This window comes from Heterodontus francisci, chromosome 15, assembly GCF_036365525.1.
Source record: "Heterodontus francisci isolate sHetFra1 chromosome 15, sHetFra1.hap1, whole genome shotgun sequence".
Classification (NCBI taxonomy): Eukaryota; Metazoa; Chordata; class Chondrichthyes; order Heterodontiformes; family Heterodontidae; genus Heterodontus; species Heterodontus francisci.
The window spans coordinates 22,724,454-22,739,062 of record NC_090385.1 but is presented as its reverse complement, the minus strand read 5'-3'; the positions used below and the strand labels follow the sequence as shown (position 1 = coordinate 22,739,062).

General features: G+C 45.7%; 1 protein-coding gene across 4 annotated transcripts in view; it reads left to right on the top strand.

The window, feature by feature from the left end:
• The window catches only part of col4a6 (collagen, type IV, alpha 6), a 402,270-nt gene that overhangs the window by 364,953 nt on the left and 22,708 nt on the right, over nucleotides 1-14,609 (top strand). For all 4 annotated transcript variants that reach the window (XM_068047226.1, XM_068047223.1, XM_068047225.1 and 1 more), the window contains 4 exons: nucleotides 314-421; nucleotides 6,512-6,583; nucleotides 8,871-8,996; nucleotides 13,481-13,597. In XM_068047226.1, coding sequence (XP_067903327.1) covers nucleotides 314-421; nucleotides 6,512-6,583; nucleotides 8,871-8,996; nucleotides 13,481-13,597 — 423 coding nt within the window. The remainder of the gene's footprint in view (nucleotides 1-313; nucleotides 422-6,511; nucleotides 6,584-8,870; nucleotides 8,997-13,480; nucleotides 13,598-14,609) is intronic.

Here is a 14,609-nt window from a genome sequence, read left to right as displayed (position 1 = left end):
AAAAGCGATGCCTGCTTTGTGCAGCACGGCTGAGATCTGGAAGGAATCGAGCTCATGACCTACTTCTCAGATGTTGTGGTTGCCATGTACATTTTAAAATACACACATCATCGCTTCAAATCCATTCTAATGTTGAGGCTGTGCCTACTGCAATACAGCTGCTTCAATGAGTACAAGCTGATCAGTGTGGTCAGGAGGTTTCCTGAGGTGTCTCTTTCTGCTTCATCACAAGCCACAATGATGAGTGTTTTAAAAGATTATTTCATTATCATCTTACCAATCCATTTCTTTTGCTTCTTTCTTCTGTGTGTAGGTGCTCCTGGGCTGCGAGGCACTCCTGGGACTCCAGGCTACCAGGGATCTCGAGGACGTCCAGGTCCTCCAGGACCTCCAGGTCAATATAGTCGACCAGGACAGAAAGGTGCCTACCATAGCTTTCCCACTGTTATGCTTAGATATTCCTATACCAGAAGAACTGTAATAGTGTGAAAAGGCAATTCATCCCATCTGCCAGATGCTGTTTCAGGGCCCAGACTGACCATTGTATAGTTAATTTTTTTCTTACACCAAATTCATATTGTTTTGCTGCTTGCTGTACTGGTCATCAGGCCAGCTCTCTTTGCAATGTGAATCCGCAGACTGCAATGCGAATCCACAGATTGCAGTGTGAACCTGCAGACTGCAATGTGAATCCGCAGACTGCAATGTGAATCCACAGACTGCAATGTGAACCCGCAGACTGCAATGTGAACCCGCAGACTGCAATGTGAATCCGCAGACTGCCATGTGAATCCGCAGTTTGCAATATGAATCTGCAGACTGCAATGTGAACCCGCAGACTGCAATGTGAACCCGCAGACTGCAATGTGAACCCGCAGACTGCAATGTGAATCCGCAGACTGCCATGTGAATCCGCAGACTGCAATGTGAACCCGCAGACTGCAATGTGAATCCGCAGATTGCAATGTGAACCCGCAGACTGCAATGTGAATCCGCAGACTGCAATGTGAACCCGCAGACTGCAATGTGAATCCGCAGTTTGCAATATGAATCCGCAGACTGCAATGTGAATCCACAGACTGCAATGTGAACCCGCAGACTGCAATGTGAATCCTCAGATTGCAATGTGAATCCGCAGTTTGCAATATGAATCCGCAGACTGCAATGTGAATCCACAGACTGCAATGTGAACCCGCAGACTGCAATGTGAACCCGCAGACTGCAATGTGAACCCGCAGACTGCAATGTGAATCCGCAGATTGCAATGTGAATCCGCAGACTGCAATGTGAATCCGCAGACTGCAATGTGAACCCGCAGACTGCAATGTGAATCCGCAGTTTGCAATGTGAATCCGCAGACTGCAATGTGAATCCGCAGATTGCAATGTGAATCCGCAGACTGCAATGTGAACCCGCAGACTGCAATGTGAATCCGCAGACTGCCATGTGAATCCGCAGACTGCAATGTGAACCCGCAGATTGCAATGTGAATCCGCAGACTGCAATGTGAACCCGCAGACTGCCATGTGAATCCGCAGACTGCCATGTGAATCCGCAGACTGCAATGTGAACCCGCAGATTGCAATGTGAATCCGCAGGCTGCAATGTGAATCCGCAGACTGCAATGTGAATCCGCAGACTGCAATGTGAATCCGCAGACTGCAATGTGAACCCGCAGATTGCAATGCGAATCCGCAGACTGCAATGCGAATCCGCAGATTGCAATGTGAACCCGCAGACTGCAATGTGAATCCGCAGTTTGCAATATGAATCCGCAGACTGCAATGTGAATCAGCAGACTGCAATGTGAACCCGCAGACTGCAATGTGAATCCGCAGACTGCAAAATGAACCTGCAGACTGCAATGTGAAGCCGCAGACTGCAATGTGAACCCGCAGACTGCAATGTGAATCCGCAGTTTGCAATGTGAATCCGCAGACTGCAATGTGAATCCGCAGACTGCAATGTGAATCCGCAGATTGTAGTGTGAATCCGCAGACTGCACTGCAGTCTGTTTGAAGAGTTGGCTCTAAGCTTGAGTTTAGTTTGTGGATTCTTCAGCCAATAATAATAAAAGCAAAATACTGCAGATGCTGGAAATCTGAAATAAAAACAGAAAGTGCTGGAAAGACTCAGCAGGTCTGGCAGCATCTGTGGAGAGAGAAACAGAGTTAATGTTTCAGGCCTGTGGCCTTTCATCACAACTGGCAAAGATTCGAAAGGTATTAGGCTTTAAGCAAGTGAACGGGGTTGGGGTGGGGGTGGGGTGGTGGGAAAGAGAACAAAAAGGAAGGTGTGTGATAGGGCAGAGGGCAGGAGAGATTGAATGGCAAAGATGTCGTGGGACAAAAGCAATGAGCGTGTTAATGCTTATGGTGAAAGACAAAGCATTAGTCCAGAGAAAGTGTTAATGACAGAATAATGAGCAGCTCTGTCCAAAAGCACAACATGAAAAATCAAGTTTAAGGCTGTAGAATGCCTAATCAAAAGATGAGGTGCTGCTCCTCGAGCTTGTGTTGATGTTCACTAGAACACTGCAGCAGGCCAAGGACAGAAATGTTGACATGGGAGCAGTGTGGTGGGTTGAAATGGCAAGCAACCGGAAGCTCGGGGTCATGCTTTCGGACTGAGTGGAGGTGTTCTGCAAAGCGATCGCTCAATCTATGTTTGGTCTCTCCAGTGTAGAGGCAACGGCATTGTGAGCAGTGAATACAGTATACTAAATTGAAGGGCCGACAAGTAAATCGCTGCTTCACCTGGAAGGAGTGTTTGGGGCCTTGGATGGTGAGGAGAGAGGAGGTAAAAGGGCAGGTATTACACCGCCTGCGATTGCATGGGAAGGTGTCATGGGAAGGGGATGAGGTGCCAGGGGTAATGGAGGAGTGGACCAGGGTATCACGGAGGGAACAATCCCTTTGGAATGCTGACAGGGGAGGAGAGGGGAAGATGTATTTAGTGGTGGCATCACGCTGGATGTGGCGGAAATGGCGGAGGATGATCCTTTGGATGTGGAGGCTGGTTGGGTGGAAGGTGAGGACAGGGGCTTACATTAGATTAGAGATACAGCACTGAAACAGGCCCTTCGGCCCACCGAGTCTGTGCCGAACATCAACCACCCATTTATACTAATCCTACACTCATCCCATATTCCTACCAAACATCCCCACCTGTTCCTATATTGCCCTACCACCTACCTATACTAGTGACAATTTATAATGGCCAATTTACCTATCAACCTGCAAGTCTTTTGGCTTGTGGGAGGAAACCGGAGCACCCGGAGAAAACCCACGCAGACACAGAGAGAACTTGCAAACTCCACACAGACAGTACCAGGAATCGAACCCGGGTCCCTGGAGCTGTGAGGCTGCGGTGCTAACCACTGCGCCACTGTGCCGACCAGTACATCTTGTGTACTGATTCCCTCCATCAACTATCACTAATCTATTAGGGTAACCTTTCCTCTTTCAGCCCTCTGTTGGGTGCCTGACAGGCACAGCACAGCTGAGGTGCCTGTAAGCGGAGAGGCACCCTTGATTTCCCTGTTATGGGCCTTTTGCAGGCCTGCCATACTATCAATGTAGGCCTGCTCCCAGCAGCCTCTTGAGGTAGGGATCAGGGGTGGTGGAAATGAGCCTAGCTGCAAAGCAATTGCTCACCATCCATCATCAGATTGTCCTGCGACATCTCCACAGACTCTCTGGCCTGCAGGAGTCCCAGCATGAACCCCAATGCCAGGTATCTTCAAATGTCCCTCTGGTGGGGTGAACACCAGGCCAATAACAAGGAAAGTGAATCAGGAGGCAAGCGGCATCCCCCCATCTTCCTTACTGTTCTAATGTTGGCTCTGTACCTACTGCAAACTCAGGCTGGTTACACTGCATGCCAAAAGCCCAAGAAATTTCACCGCAGGATCGTAGGGGCGGTGGGGGTGAGAGGCAAAAGAACCAATGCAACAGGTTTCCTCCATTTATTTCCTCTTTGCTGCAGCTGGGAACAAAGCATTCCAAGAGGTAAGAAGAGGACAATCTCTCCTATTAATACCTTGTGTGCAGCACACATTCCCTGTCAGTGTCATAAATGGACCTGTAACACCCACTCCATCAGACAGTATTGCTGACACCCCAATCCTCTGACACTGACATCCTCCGGCTGACTGTCAGCACTGCAAAGGGAAATTTGCTTTTTGTTTTGAAGAATACACCAGGCTGTTCTCCCTATTTTTCCTAAAGAGAAGTGGATGCCCTTGAATGAATATCTTTTTGAATTGCAACAACTGTCAAAGAAGGAAGAAAATAGAATAAACACATAGGTTATTGAAGCAGTAATACTGCAGTTGGTGCTTAACCTGGGCTTTATTTCAAGCAGGTTTTAACATTGATACTGAAGTGAAGGATATAAGCCACTTGAGCCTAGCTGCATAGCAGTGAAGAGGACAGAAAAAGAGCATTTTGGTCCAGTTGGCCTGCCCAGAGCTCAAAACCAATATACAAATACATTACCTATAGCGCTGAATTGATTTTCCATAGATACCTCCCCAATTCCCTCTTAAAATTACTGATATTTCAACCTCAGTCACCTCTCTGAGCAGTCCATTCCAAACATTCAGCTCTCACTACATGAAATAGTTATATCTGATCAGTCCATTCATTTGTCCCCTTCTAAATTTCCTCCCATGTCCCCTTGTTGTCAATCTCTGGGCCATAATAAAGTTTCTCAGGGCTCAATTTACTTTGTTAAGATATCCTTCAATCTGATTTCACTGCTGTCAACATGCTCAGATACCCACTATTCTAAGACCCTCAATGTTTATTTTAAATATACCCGCATAGGTCCTAGCTATGCCTGCCTTTTGTGGGTTATGTGGAACATTCCTTGTTTCAGACTCAGGCCCCTTCCCTCACCTCTGCTTCCAGTGCCATTTCCTGCTCTCATCCTGAACTGAAAAATTCCATTGACTTTGTTTCCAATTTCCACTCTTCCCACACCTTCACATGGTCCGTCTCTGACTCTTCCCTCCCCTTCTTTGATTTCGCTGTCTCCATTTCTGGTGATGGACTATCAACCAATATTCACTATAAGCCTATGGACTCCCACAGCCAGCTGGACTACACTTCCTCACACCAGCTTCCTGCAAGGACTCCATTCCATTCTCCCAGATTCTCAGTCTCCATTGCATCTGTTCAGACGATGAAACCTTCCACACTAGCGCTGCTGATGTCTCTTCCTTTTTCCTCATCCGAGGATTCTGCCCCCTGCACTCCCACACCTTCCTTGACAGGGTGCATAACCGTGTCCGATCTATTTCACACACTTCTGCTCTCACCCCTTCCCCTCCCTCACAGAGCCATAATAGGATTCCCCTTGCCCTCACTTTCCACCCCACCAGCCTCTGTATTCAACGGATCATCCTCCATCATTTCCACCATCTCCAGTATGATGCCACCACCAAATACATCTTCCTCTCCCCTCCCTTTTCAGCATTCTGAAAGGACTGTTCCTTCTGCGACACCCTGGTCCGCTCCTCAGTCTCCCCCCCCCCCCCCACCCCACCTCCCTTTTTCCTACAGCACCTTGCCATACAAGCACAGAAAATGCAGCACCTGCCCTTTTACCTCCTCCCTTCCCAGCATCTAAGGCCCCAAACACTCCTTCCAAGTAAAACAACCATTTACTTGTACTTCTTTCATTTTTGTACACTGTTCTCACTGCCCATGAAGTGGTCTCGATATTGGGGAGACCAAACACAGACTAGGTGACTGCTTTGCAGGACACCTCCGTTCAGTCCGCAAATGCAACCCCAAGTTTCCTGTCGCTTGTTATTTCAATTCTCTACCTGCTCGCACTCTGACCTTTCTGACCTTGACCTGCTACAGTGTCCCATGAAGCTCATTGCAAGCTTGAGGAACAGCACCTCATCTTTCGACTGGACACTTTAGAGCCTTACGGATTCAACATTGAGTCCAATAATTTTAGATCATAACCTCTGCCCCCATGTTTTTCTTTTTTAGTGTTTTTTTTTGCTTCTTCATTTTTTATCTACCCCATCCCTTATTACTTTCTTAATCCCTTTCCTTTGTGTTTGGACAGCTGCTATCCTGTCATTTACACTTCATCCAGACACATCTTTTGTTTCTTCACTTGTCCCATAGCTACCCGCTTTGGCTTTGTACTATGAAATTAATCTCATTTAATCTCTCTTGCCCTTCGCCCGATCACAGACCTTCCCTTTTGTTCTTCTTCCCTCCCCTTCCCCCACCCTTTCACTTGCTCAAAACCTATTACATTTCTAATTTTTGTCAGTTCTGATGAAAGGTCGAAGACCTGAAACATTAAGTCTGTTTCTCTCACCACAGATGCTGCCTGGCCTGCTGAGTATTTCCAGCACTTCCTGTTTTTATTTCCGATTTTCACCATCTTCAGTATTTTGCTTTTGTTCCCCAATGTTTATTGTTGGTTCCATTTTTCAGTTGGCTGCTTGCGCCACGAATAATGGTCGTTTTTGTTCCACCAGGTCTCCCAGGTGCTCCAGGTCTAGATGGTTTGAATGGTTTGCCTGGACCAAAAGGGCCCACAGGAACACCAGGTACTTACCAATAAGAGCTTTGTTAAATTATGTTTGGGATTGAGGCTATTACCTGAAACCTTTACCAGGATCAGGTTCTCCTTCTTGATGCACCTGTGGGTTGTGATGTATATGACGTCTAAAGAATTCAGCCATACTCATAGGGAGGAATGCATTCCAATTCTGGTTGCACTATAAGGCCAAATCTAAACCTGCTGGCCCAGCAGAAACCATGTGGGCAGTTAAATTGCCAGCAACAGCCCACTCACTGTGGTCCTACAGATTTTCTATAGGTTGGAAGTTTGTGCAGGTGAGTAAGCGGAGTCCTGCCTCTAACATTCATCATTGGGACCAACTGCAGTTTTAAAATTTTATTTATTTAGAGATACAGCACTGAAACAGGCCCTTCGGCCCACCGAGTCTGTGCCGACCAAGAACCACCCATTTATACTAACCCTACAGTAATCCCATATTCCCTACCACCTACCTACACTAGGGGCAATTTACAATGGCCAATTTACCTATCACCTGCACGTCTTTGGCGGTGGGAGGAAACCAGAGTACCCGGCGAAAACCCACGCGGTCACAGGGAGAACTTGCAAACTCCGCACAGGCAGTATCCAGAATTGAACCCGGGTCCCTGGAGCTGTGAGGCTGCGGTGCTAACCACTGCGCCACTGTGCCTGAGGCCTGCACGGGGAAGCCGACCTGCGACCCCCACTGGGCCAACCTGGCAGCAAACAGGAGGAGGGCCAGCAAAAGCCCAGAAAGTTGAGGAAATGTTACTTCAATTTGGTTTCCCCGTGGGCTGGAACGCTCTCCTAACCACCTACCTGACAGCTGAAACAAGCGGGCAAGTGGTGAATGGCCAGTGAGCAGGAGCATAGTTTCGGGTGGCAGGTGGCTGCTGACCAGGACCAAATGAACAGCTGCCAGCACTGAGGTAAGTCAGGGCAATGTATTTTGGAAGGGTCAAACGTTCTTGGCAGTGGAGGCGGGGAGGTCTGGGGCATAGTCAGGGGGAGTCCAGGGCAGGATTGACCTAAACTTTCTTTGTGGGGCCCGGAGGGGCACTCCTGCTCTTCCAGGTCCCACAAGGAATGTAACAAAAAATGAAATGTTTCGGACTCTTCTGGCTCCATTCGTGCTACGTTTGACAGTAGGCAGAGAGCAGGGTATCAGTGAGTAATTCTCATGGTTGATTTTAACTGTCTACCTAGTTCCCATTAGGTGGGTAGTGTTAAAATCACTCCTTTGTTTGGTTTCTGGACAACAGAGCGTTTTGCACAATAAAAAAAAACTGACTACATTAAAAGTAATGTAATTTTATTTAAGCAATTGTATTGTGCTCCTTGAGCATGTGTTTAATGGGCTGGATTTCGCAGTTAGCCGTGAAGCAATGGTGCTCACTGCTGACTTCAATGAAAGCTTCTTACAAAGATCTAGAGATCTCTGTGGTGTATTTTCTCTTTCCCAACATCAGTTTGAATCTTGTGCTACATCAAAAGGATGGCCAAGTGTCCATCATCAGTGATATCATCAGGCAAGCTTAGCAGCCAATCTAATTGAAGTGTTCTCATAGACAGCAAACCAGGAAGTAAAAACTGCTGAATCCCTTTACTTTTGCTTTGAAATTTTACAGATAGTGAAACAAATGATTGGGACATACACATGGGATTAAGGTAGTAGCTAAAATAAACAAACTGTAATACAAAATATGTGAAATTTCTTAAAAGTATTGGAGAAATTTGACATTCAACAAATGTTGAAACATTTCGGAGCTAGTGAGGCTTATCAGCAATAATTATTAAAAATCTAGTTGCACCTCACTCAACAATGTGTAACACTTTCAAGGATTTTAACAGCAAGACTGAGAGCACAAGAGTGGAAGTTCTCGACAGTTCAATGATTTCTAATTGATTGCATTCTGGGGAGACCTCAACAGTGCACCCTCTCGAGTATTGTAGAATTACTGACAGCAACTTCTGGACTTGCACATTTAACTGTGCATGTCCAGACTCCCGAAGTTGCTTTCATTTTTCAGTGGAGAACAGTGTCATTACTAATGCAAAATCAGGACCAATGTAGCTTCTGTTTAGGAGAAAGGAAATCTAAGTGGAGTTGATGGTTAAGGAAATTCTTTTTTGCTTTAAGTCAAAGGTATTGGCTGGTAATTTCCACTAGAGGTGGATTTCCACCACCCACCTGGAAAATCTATGGGACCAGAGCCAGAGAAACTCTGAGGAAGTTCCCAGCCATTGTCTCAAAGTTGAATGGGTATTTATTTCTTGATGTTCTAACTGTTTAGGTGTTGGTTTGGCGGCACTGCCAGGGCCTCCTGGCTTGCCAGGGCGAAAGGGTGAATACGGTACACCGGGCACTGGTATAGGAGCACCAGGATATCCTGGACCCAAAGGAGTTCGAGGAGATCCAGGTAATTTAGAAAATCGACTGTAATTGTTCAGTAATGTTATACTGGATTTTGTGCTATGAATCTGGTTGGTGGCAAACATGATAATTTACGCTTCCTAACTATAGTGATGACTGTATTACCACAAGCAATTTGTACGTTAGTATCTTTACTGCTACTGTGCCACAGTAAGGCATGATATTTGGTGTGGGTTACATTGCATGTTACATTACTGGAAATTATCCAATTGTACAGAGACCCAATGGGCTGAATCTTGACAGAGGTGGGCTGTGTACATGGGGTGGAGTTTGTCTCCACAGACAGCGTATTTTTGCTTTGACAGGTTCCAATCCCCAGAAGTCAGCCTGATTGACAGGCTCGGCTTCCTGTCAGGCAGAGAGTACTCTGGAGGAGGCTGTAATTGTAGTTAAGTTGCCTGCTGCTGCTAGTCAGTGCGGAGGTGGGGGGAGGTTGGGGGGGTAGAGTTCAATCATCTCACCTGACCCCGACCCACCCATTTTTGGAGCTTAAGATTCAACTTATTGGGCTGGATTTTATAGGGGCCTTGACGTCGGGATACATGGCGGGGCGGGCATGAAGATTAAGAACATAAGAACTAGGAGCAGGAGTAGTCAATTCAGCCCCTCGAGCCTGCTCTGCTATTCAATACGATCATGGCTGATCTCATCTCGGCCTCAACTCCTTTCCTGCCCGTTCTCCATAATACTTCAACCCATTACGAATTAAAAATCTGTCGATCTTCTTCTTAAATTTACTCAATGTCCTGGCATCCGCCGCGCTAGAGTAGTGAATTCCACAGACTCACGACCCTTTGAGAGAAGTAATTTCTCCTTATCTCCGTTTTAAATCTGCTACCCCTTATTCTAAAACTATGACCTCTTGTTCTAGATTGCCCCACCAGAGGAAACATCCTCTCTACATCTACTTTGTCAATCCCCTTAATCATCTTATATACCTCAATTAGATCTCCTCTCATTCTTCTAAACTCTAGAGAGTAAAGGCCTAAACTGCTCAATCTCTCTTCATAAGACAACCCCTCATCCCTGGAATCAATCTGGTGAACCTCCTCTGAACTGCCTCCAATGTAACTACATCCCTCCTCAAGTAAGGGGACCAAAACTGTACGCAATACTCCAGGTGCGGTCTCACTCTTGCCTTGTACAGTTGCAACAACACTTCCCTACATTTATGCTCAATTCCTTTAGCAATAAATGCCAAAATTCCATTTGCCTTCCTTATTACCTGCTGTACATGCATACTAGTTTTCAGCAAATCATGCATGAGGACACCCAGATCCCTCTGCACAGAAGCACTCTGAAATTTCTCTCCATTTAGATAATAATTTGCCTTTCTATTCTTCTGACCAAAATGGATAACCTTACACTTATCCATGTTAAACTCCATCTGCCAAATTATGGTCCATTCACCTAACCTATCCATATCCATTTGTAAATTTCTTATTTCTTTATTGCAACTTACTATCCCACCTATTTTAGTGTCATCTGCAAATTTGGCTATAGTACCTTCTTTCCCTGCAACCTAGTCATTAATATAGATTGTAAATAGTTGGGGCCCGAGGACCTAACCCTGTGGCACCCCACTAGTTACATCCTGCCAGCCAGAAAAAGACCCATTTATCCCGACTCTCTGTTTTCTGTTGGTTAGCCAATCCTCTATCCAAGCTTATAAATTGCCTCTAACCCCATGTGATCTTACCTTGTGTATTAACCTTTTGTGTGGCACCTTATCAAATGCCTTCTGGAAGTCCAGATATACTACATCTACAGGATCCCCATTATCCACTTTGCTTGTTACAGCTTTGAAGAACTCTAGCAAATTAGTCAAACACCATTTACCCTTCACAAAACCATGCTGACTCTGATGGATTGTGTTTTGATTTTCTAAATGTCCTGTTATTACTTCCTTAATAATGGATTCTAACAATTTCCCAAGGACAGATGTTAGACTAATTGGTCTATAGTTTCCTACTTCCTGCCTCCCTCCCTTTTTGAATAAGGCGTTGTATTTGCTTTTTTCCAATCCACTGGAACCTTTCCCGTATCCGGAGAATTTTGGAATATTATAACCAATGGATCCACTATCTCCGCTGCCACTTCCTTTAAGACCCTAGGATGTAGGCCATCAGGCCCTGGGGACTTGTCTGCCTTCAATCCCAATAGTTTGCTCAGTACTTTTTCCCTAGTGATGATGATTGTTCCAAGTTCCTCCCTTTCTATAAGCTCTGCATTTCCTGTTACTATTGGGATGGTACTAGTGTCCTCCACCATAAAAACTGAGGCAAAATACTGATTTAGTGTCTCCGCCATTTCTGTGTTCCCCTCTATTAACTCTCCTGTCTCATCCTCCAAAGGACCAACATTCACTTTAGCTACTCTCTTCCCTTTTATATACTTATAGAAGCTTTTGCTATCTGTTTTTATAGAACATAGAATAGTACAGGCCCTTCGGCCCACGATGTTGTGCCGAACCTTTAAGCTACTCTAAGATCAAACTAACTACCCACCCTTCATTCTACTATCATCCATGTACCTATCCAAGAGTCGCTTAAATGCCCCTAATGTATCTGCTTCTACTACCACCGCTGGCAGCGCATTCCACGCACCCACCACTCTCTGTGTAAAGAACCTACCTCTGACATCTCCCCGAAACCTTCCTCCTTTATATTTTGCGCTAATTTTCTTTCATAATTTACCTTTGCTTTTTTAATTACTTTTTTAGTAACCCTTTGTTGATCTTTAAAAGTTTCCCAATCTTCCAGCCTGCCACTGGCCTTTGCAATATGGTATGCCTTAGTTTTTGTCTTTATGTTATCCTTAACTTCCTTGCTTAGCCATGGATGTTTTTTCCCCCTCTTACAATCTTTCTTCCTCTCTGGAATATATTTTAGTTGGGGGGAATTGAATATTCCTTAAACATCTGCCACTCCTCATCAACTGCCCTACTTTTTAGTCTTCCTGCCCAGTCCAGTAGGGCCAAATCTGTCCTCATGCCTATGTAATTACCTTTGTTTAACTCCAGAACGCTAGTGTGAGACTCCAGTTTCTTGCCCTCAAACTGAATTTGAAATTCTAGCATGCTATGATCACTATTCCCTAGAGGATCCTTAACTATGAGATCATTAATTTATCCCACCTCATTACGCAATACCAAATCTAGAATAGCCTGCTCCCTGGTTGGTTCCACAACATATTGCTGCAAAAAACAACCTCTAATACATTCAATAAACTCTCCCTCGAGGCTACCCTTGCCAATTTGATTAATCCAGTCTATATGCATATTAAAATCACCCATGATTATTGCCATACCTTTCTTACAAGCCCCCAGTATTTCCTGGTTTATACTGAGCCCCACTGTGCAACTACTATTTGGGGACCGGGGCTTCTTTCCCTTGCTATTTCTTATTTCTACCCAGACTGATTCTACGTCTTGATCTCCAGTGCCTGTGTTATTTCTCACTACAGCACTGATCTCTTCCTTTACTAACAAAGCTGCACCACCTCCTTTTCCTTCCTGCCTATCCTTCCGAAATACTGAGTGCCCTTGGATATTCAATTCCCAAACCTGATTTCCCTGCAGTTGGTTGTAGTAATAATTTATGCTACACAGTGAATGGGATCTCCTAATCTTAGGGGAGGTACAAGGTAGAGAAACACCTCTAAGGTAGGAAGGAACTGAGTAACTATGGAAGTAATTTTAACCTAACCCACACGGCAGGAAGCTGATGTGATCAGATCGGCTGTCGGTTTTACACCTGCCTAATTTAAATTACCATTGATTTCCTGCCAGCCAGAGTAGGTTAATATTGCCCCAAAGTATTACTCAGGTGTCCCACTTAATTTCCAGAGCAGAGACTGGGGGCTATCATGTGCCCCACATTATGTTCAATATTGAACACCTTGGGTCCAGCAATGAATCCTGCCTGGAACACTCAACTCGGCTTCCACTTCAAATCTACTGTCTTTCTTACTGGTGCACAGTGTGTTTAGGCCTTAGGAGGCAAGGCTAACCAGAATTCCAACGCCATCTCATCTGTTTTACCTCCTTTTACAACAGCCAGATTGCAAAGGGGTGCCTGCCGCCCATGAAATTCCTGCAGCTATTTATTTGGGACAGAGACTTGGCAATACTGGGTCCCACCCCATTTCTGCACTCACTTGTCCCTGCCCATTCAGATTACTCCGACGGGCCCCGAGGAAAATTTGGGACCCCTAAGAAGTTGAGAGGTGTACTGAGGAACAAGATGTTTAGCCAATGTCCGTAAAGGAGAATAGTGCCTGATGCAGGGAAAGGTGAGGAGAGAAACTAATCGACAGTGAGACACTATCGTACCCTTGTTACTTCTCAAATTAAAAAACTGCTATCATTATTTTAGAAAAAATGTTGAAAGGAAATGAAGACTATTGTCTATAGTTGTTAGCCTACCCAAAACATTTGATTCACTCATTAACGGCTTACTGTTCCATTAGGTCGTGGTGGACCATTGGGTCTTCCAGGGAAACCAGGGCAGCCAGGAATCACCGTCCCTTCAGACATTCCTGGGAAGCCAGGTGATTTTGGTCCACCTGGATATGATGGTGAAGCAGGTGAGATTTTTCTCATTTAGCAAAAACAACACAAGTGGAGTAAATTTACTCTGTTCGACCTAGTGTATGTACGAAATGAGCATTATCAATTAATTATTTTGTGTGCTAGTGTTCAGGACTCAATCATTCACTCTTTGAATTAATCCAGGTTTGATATACCTGTTGACCAAATTAATACTCAGATGAGCGACTATTTTTGTTCACTCCTTCAGAACAAGCTTGCATTCATATAGCGTCGTTATCATTGAAAAGATTTCTAAAGCACATCACAGAGGCAAAAGTGAAAATGGATGCTAATCCATAGAAGCAAAGCTTAGGAGAGGTATGCTTGCTCAAAGAGATAAGTTTTATCTAACCTAAGCAGGGACAGCCAACTAAACATGGGCCAAAATTTTACGCCCCCAACTGGGAGTAGGCTGGGAGATGGGGCAGTGGGTGTGCGCAAAATCAGGTGGGATGGCAGGGATTGCAATGCCCACTGCCTACCTGCCTCTGCTGGTATTTTTACCTGCGGCGGGGGGAGGTGGCAGGCAGCCCACCTGCCCTTAGGCCAATTGAGCCCCTTAAGTAGCCAATTAACGGGCACTTTGCCACCTGAGGAGGCTGCCCAGTTAAATCTGGTGGCCAGTTAAAGCCTGGTGGCCTCCTTGCAGGCTAGGGGGGCCATCCTGATTAGGCACCCCGTGCCTGATGGGGGGGCCTCCCTAGCGGGACAGACCGCCCCCTCTGGAAGTGCGTCCCTCTGATTGGGCTGTTCTTGGAGGCAGGCTTCCTGCCTCATGGGAGTGGAAGCCACGACCTCAAGCAATTAATTGCATGAGCCATGCAAAATAGTATCATGGCTTCCAGGGCCGGTGGAAGTGGGCTCGTCCCTGCCTTTCCAGCCGGTGGGCGGAGCCACTGCCTCATCGTTAAGTCCCAGTCATTAGGTTTTAAAATTATTTTAACTTAAAAAACCTTCCTTTGGAGCCGAGAGAGCAGGAATGTTCCCTCAACTCCACAAGCATCATGA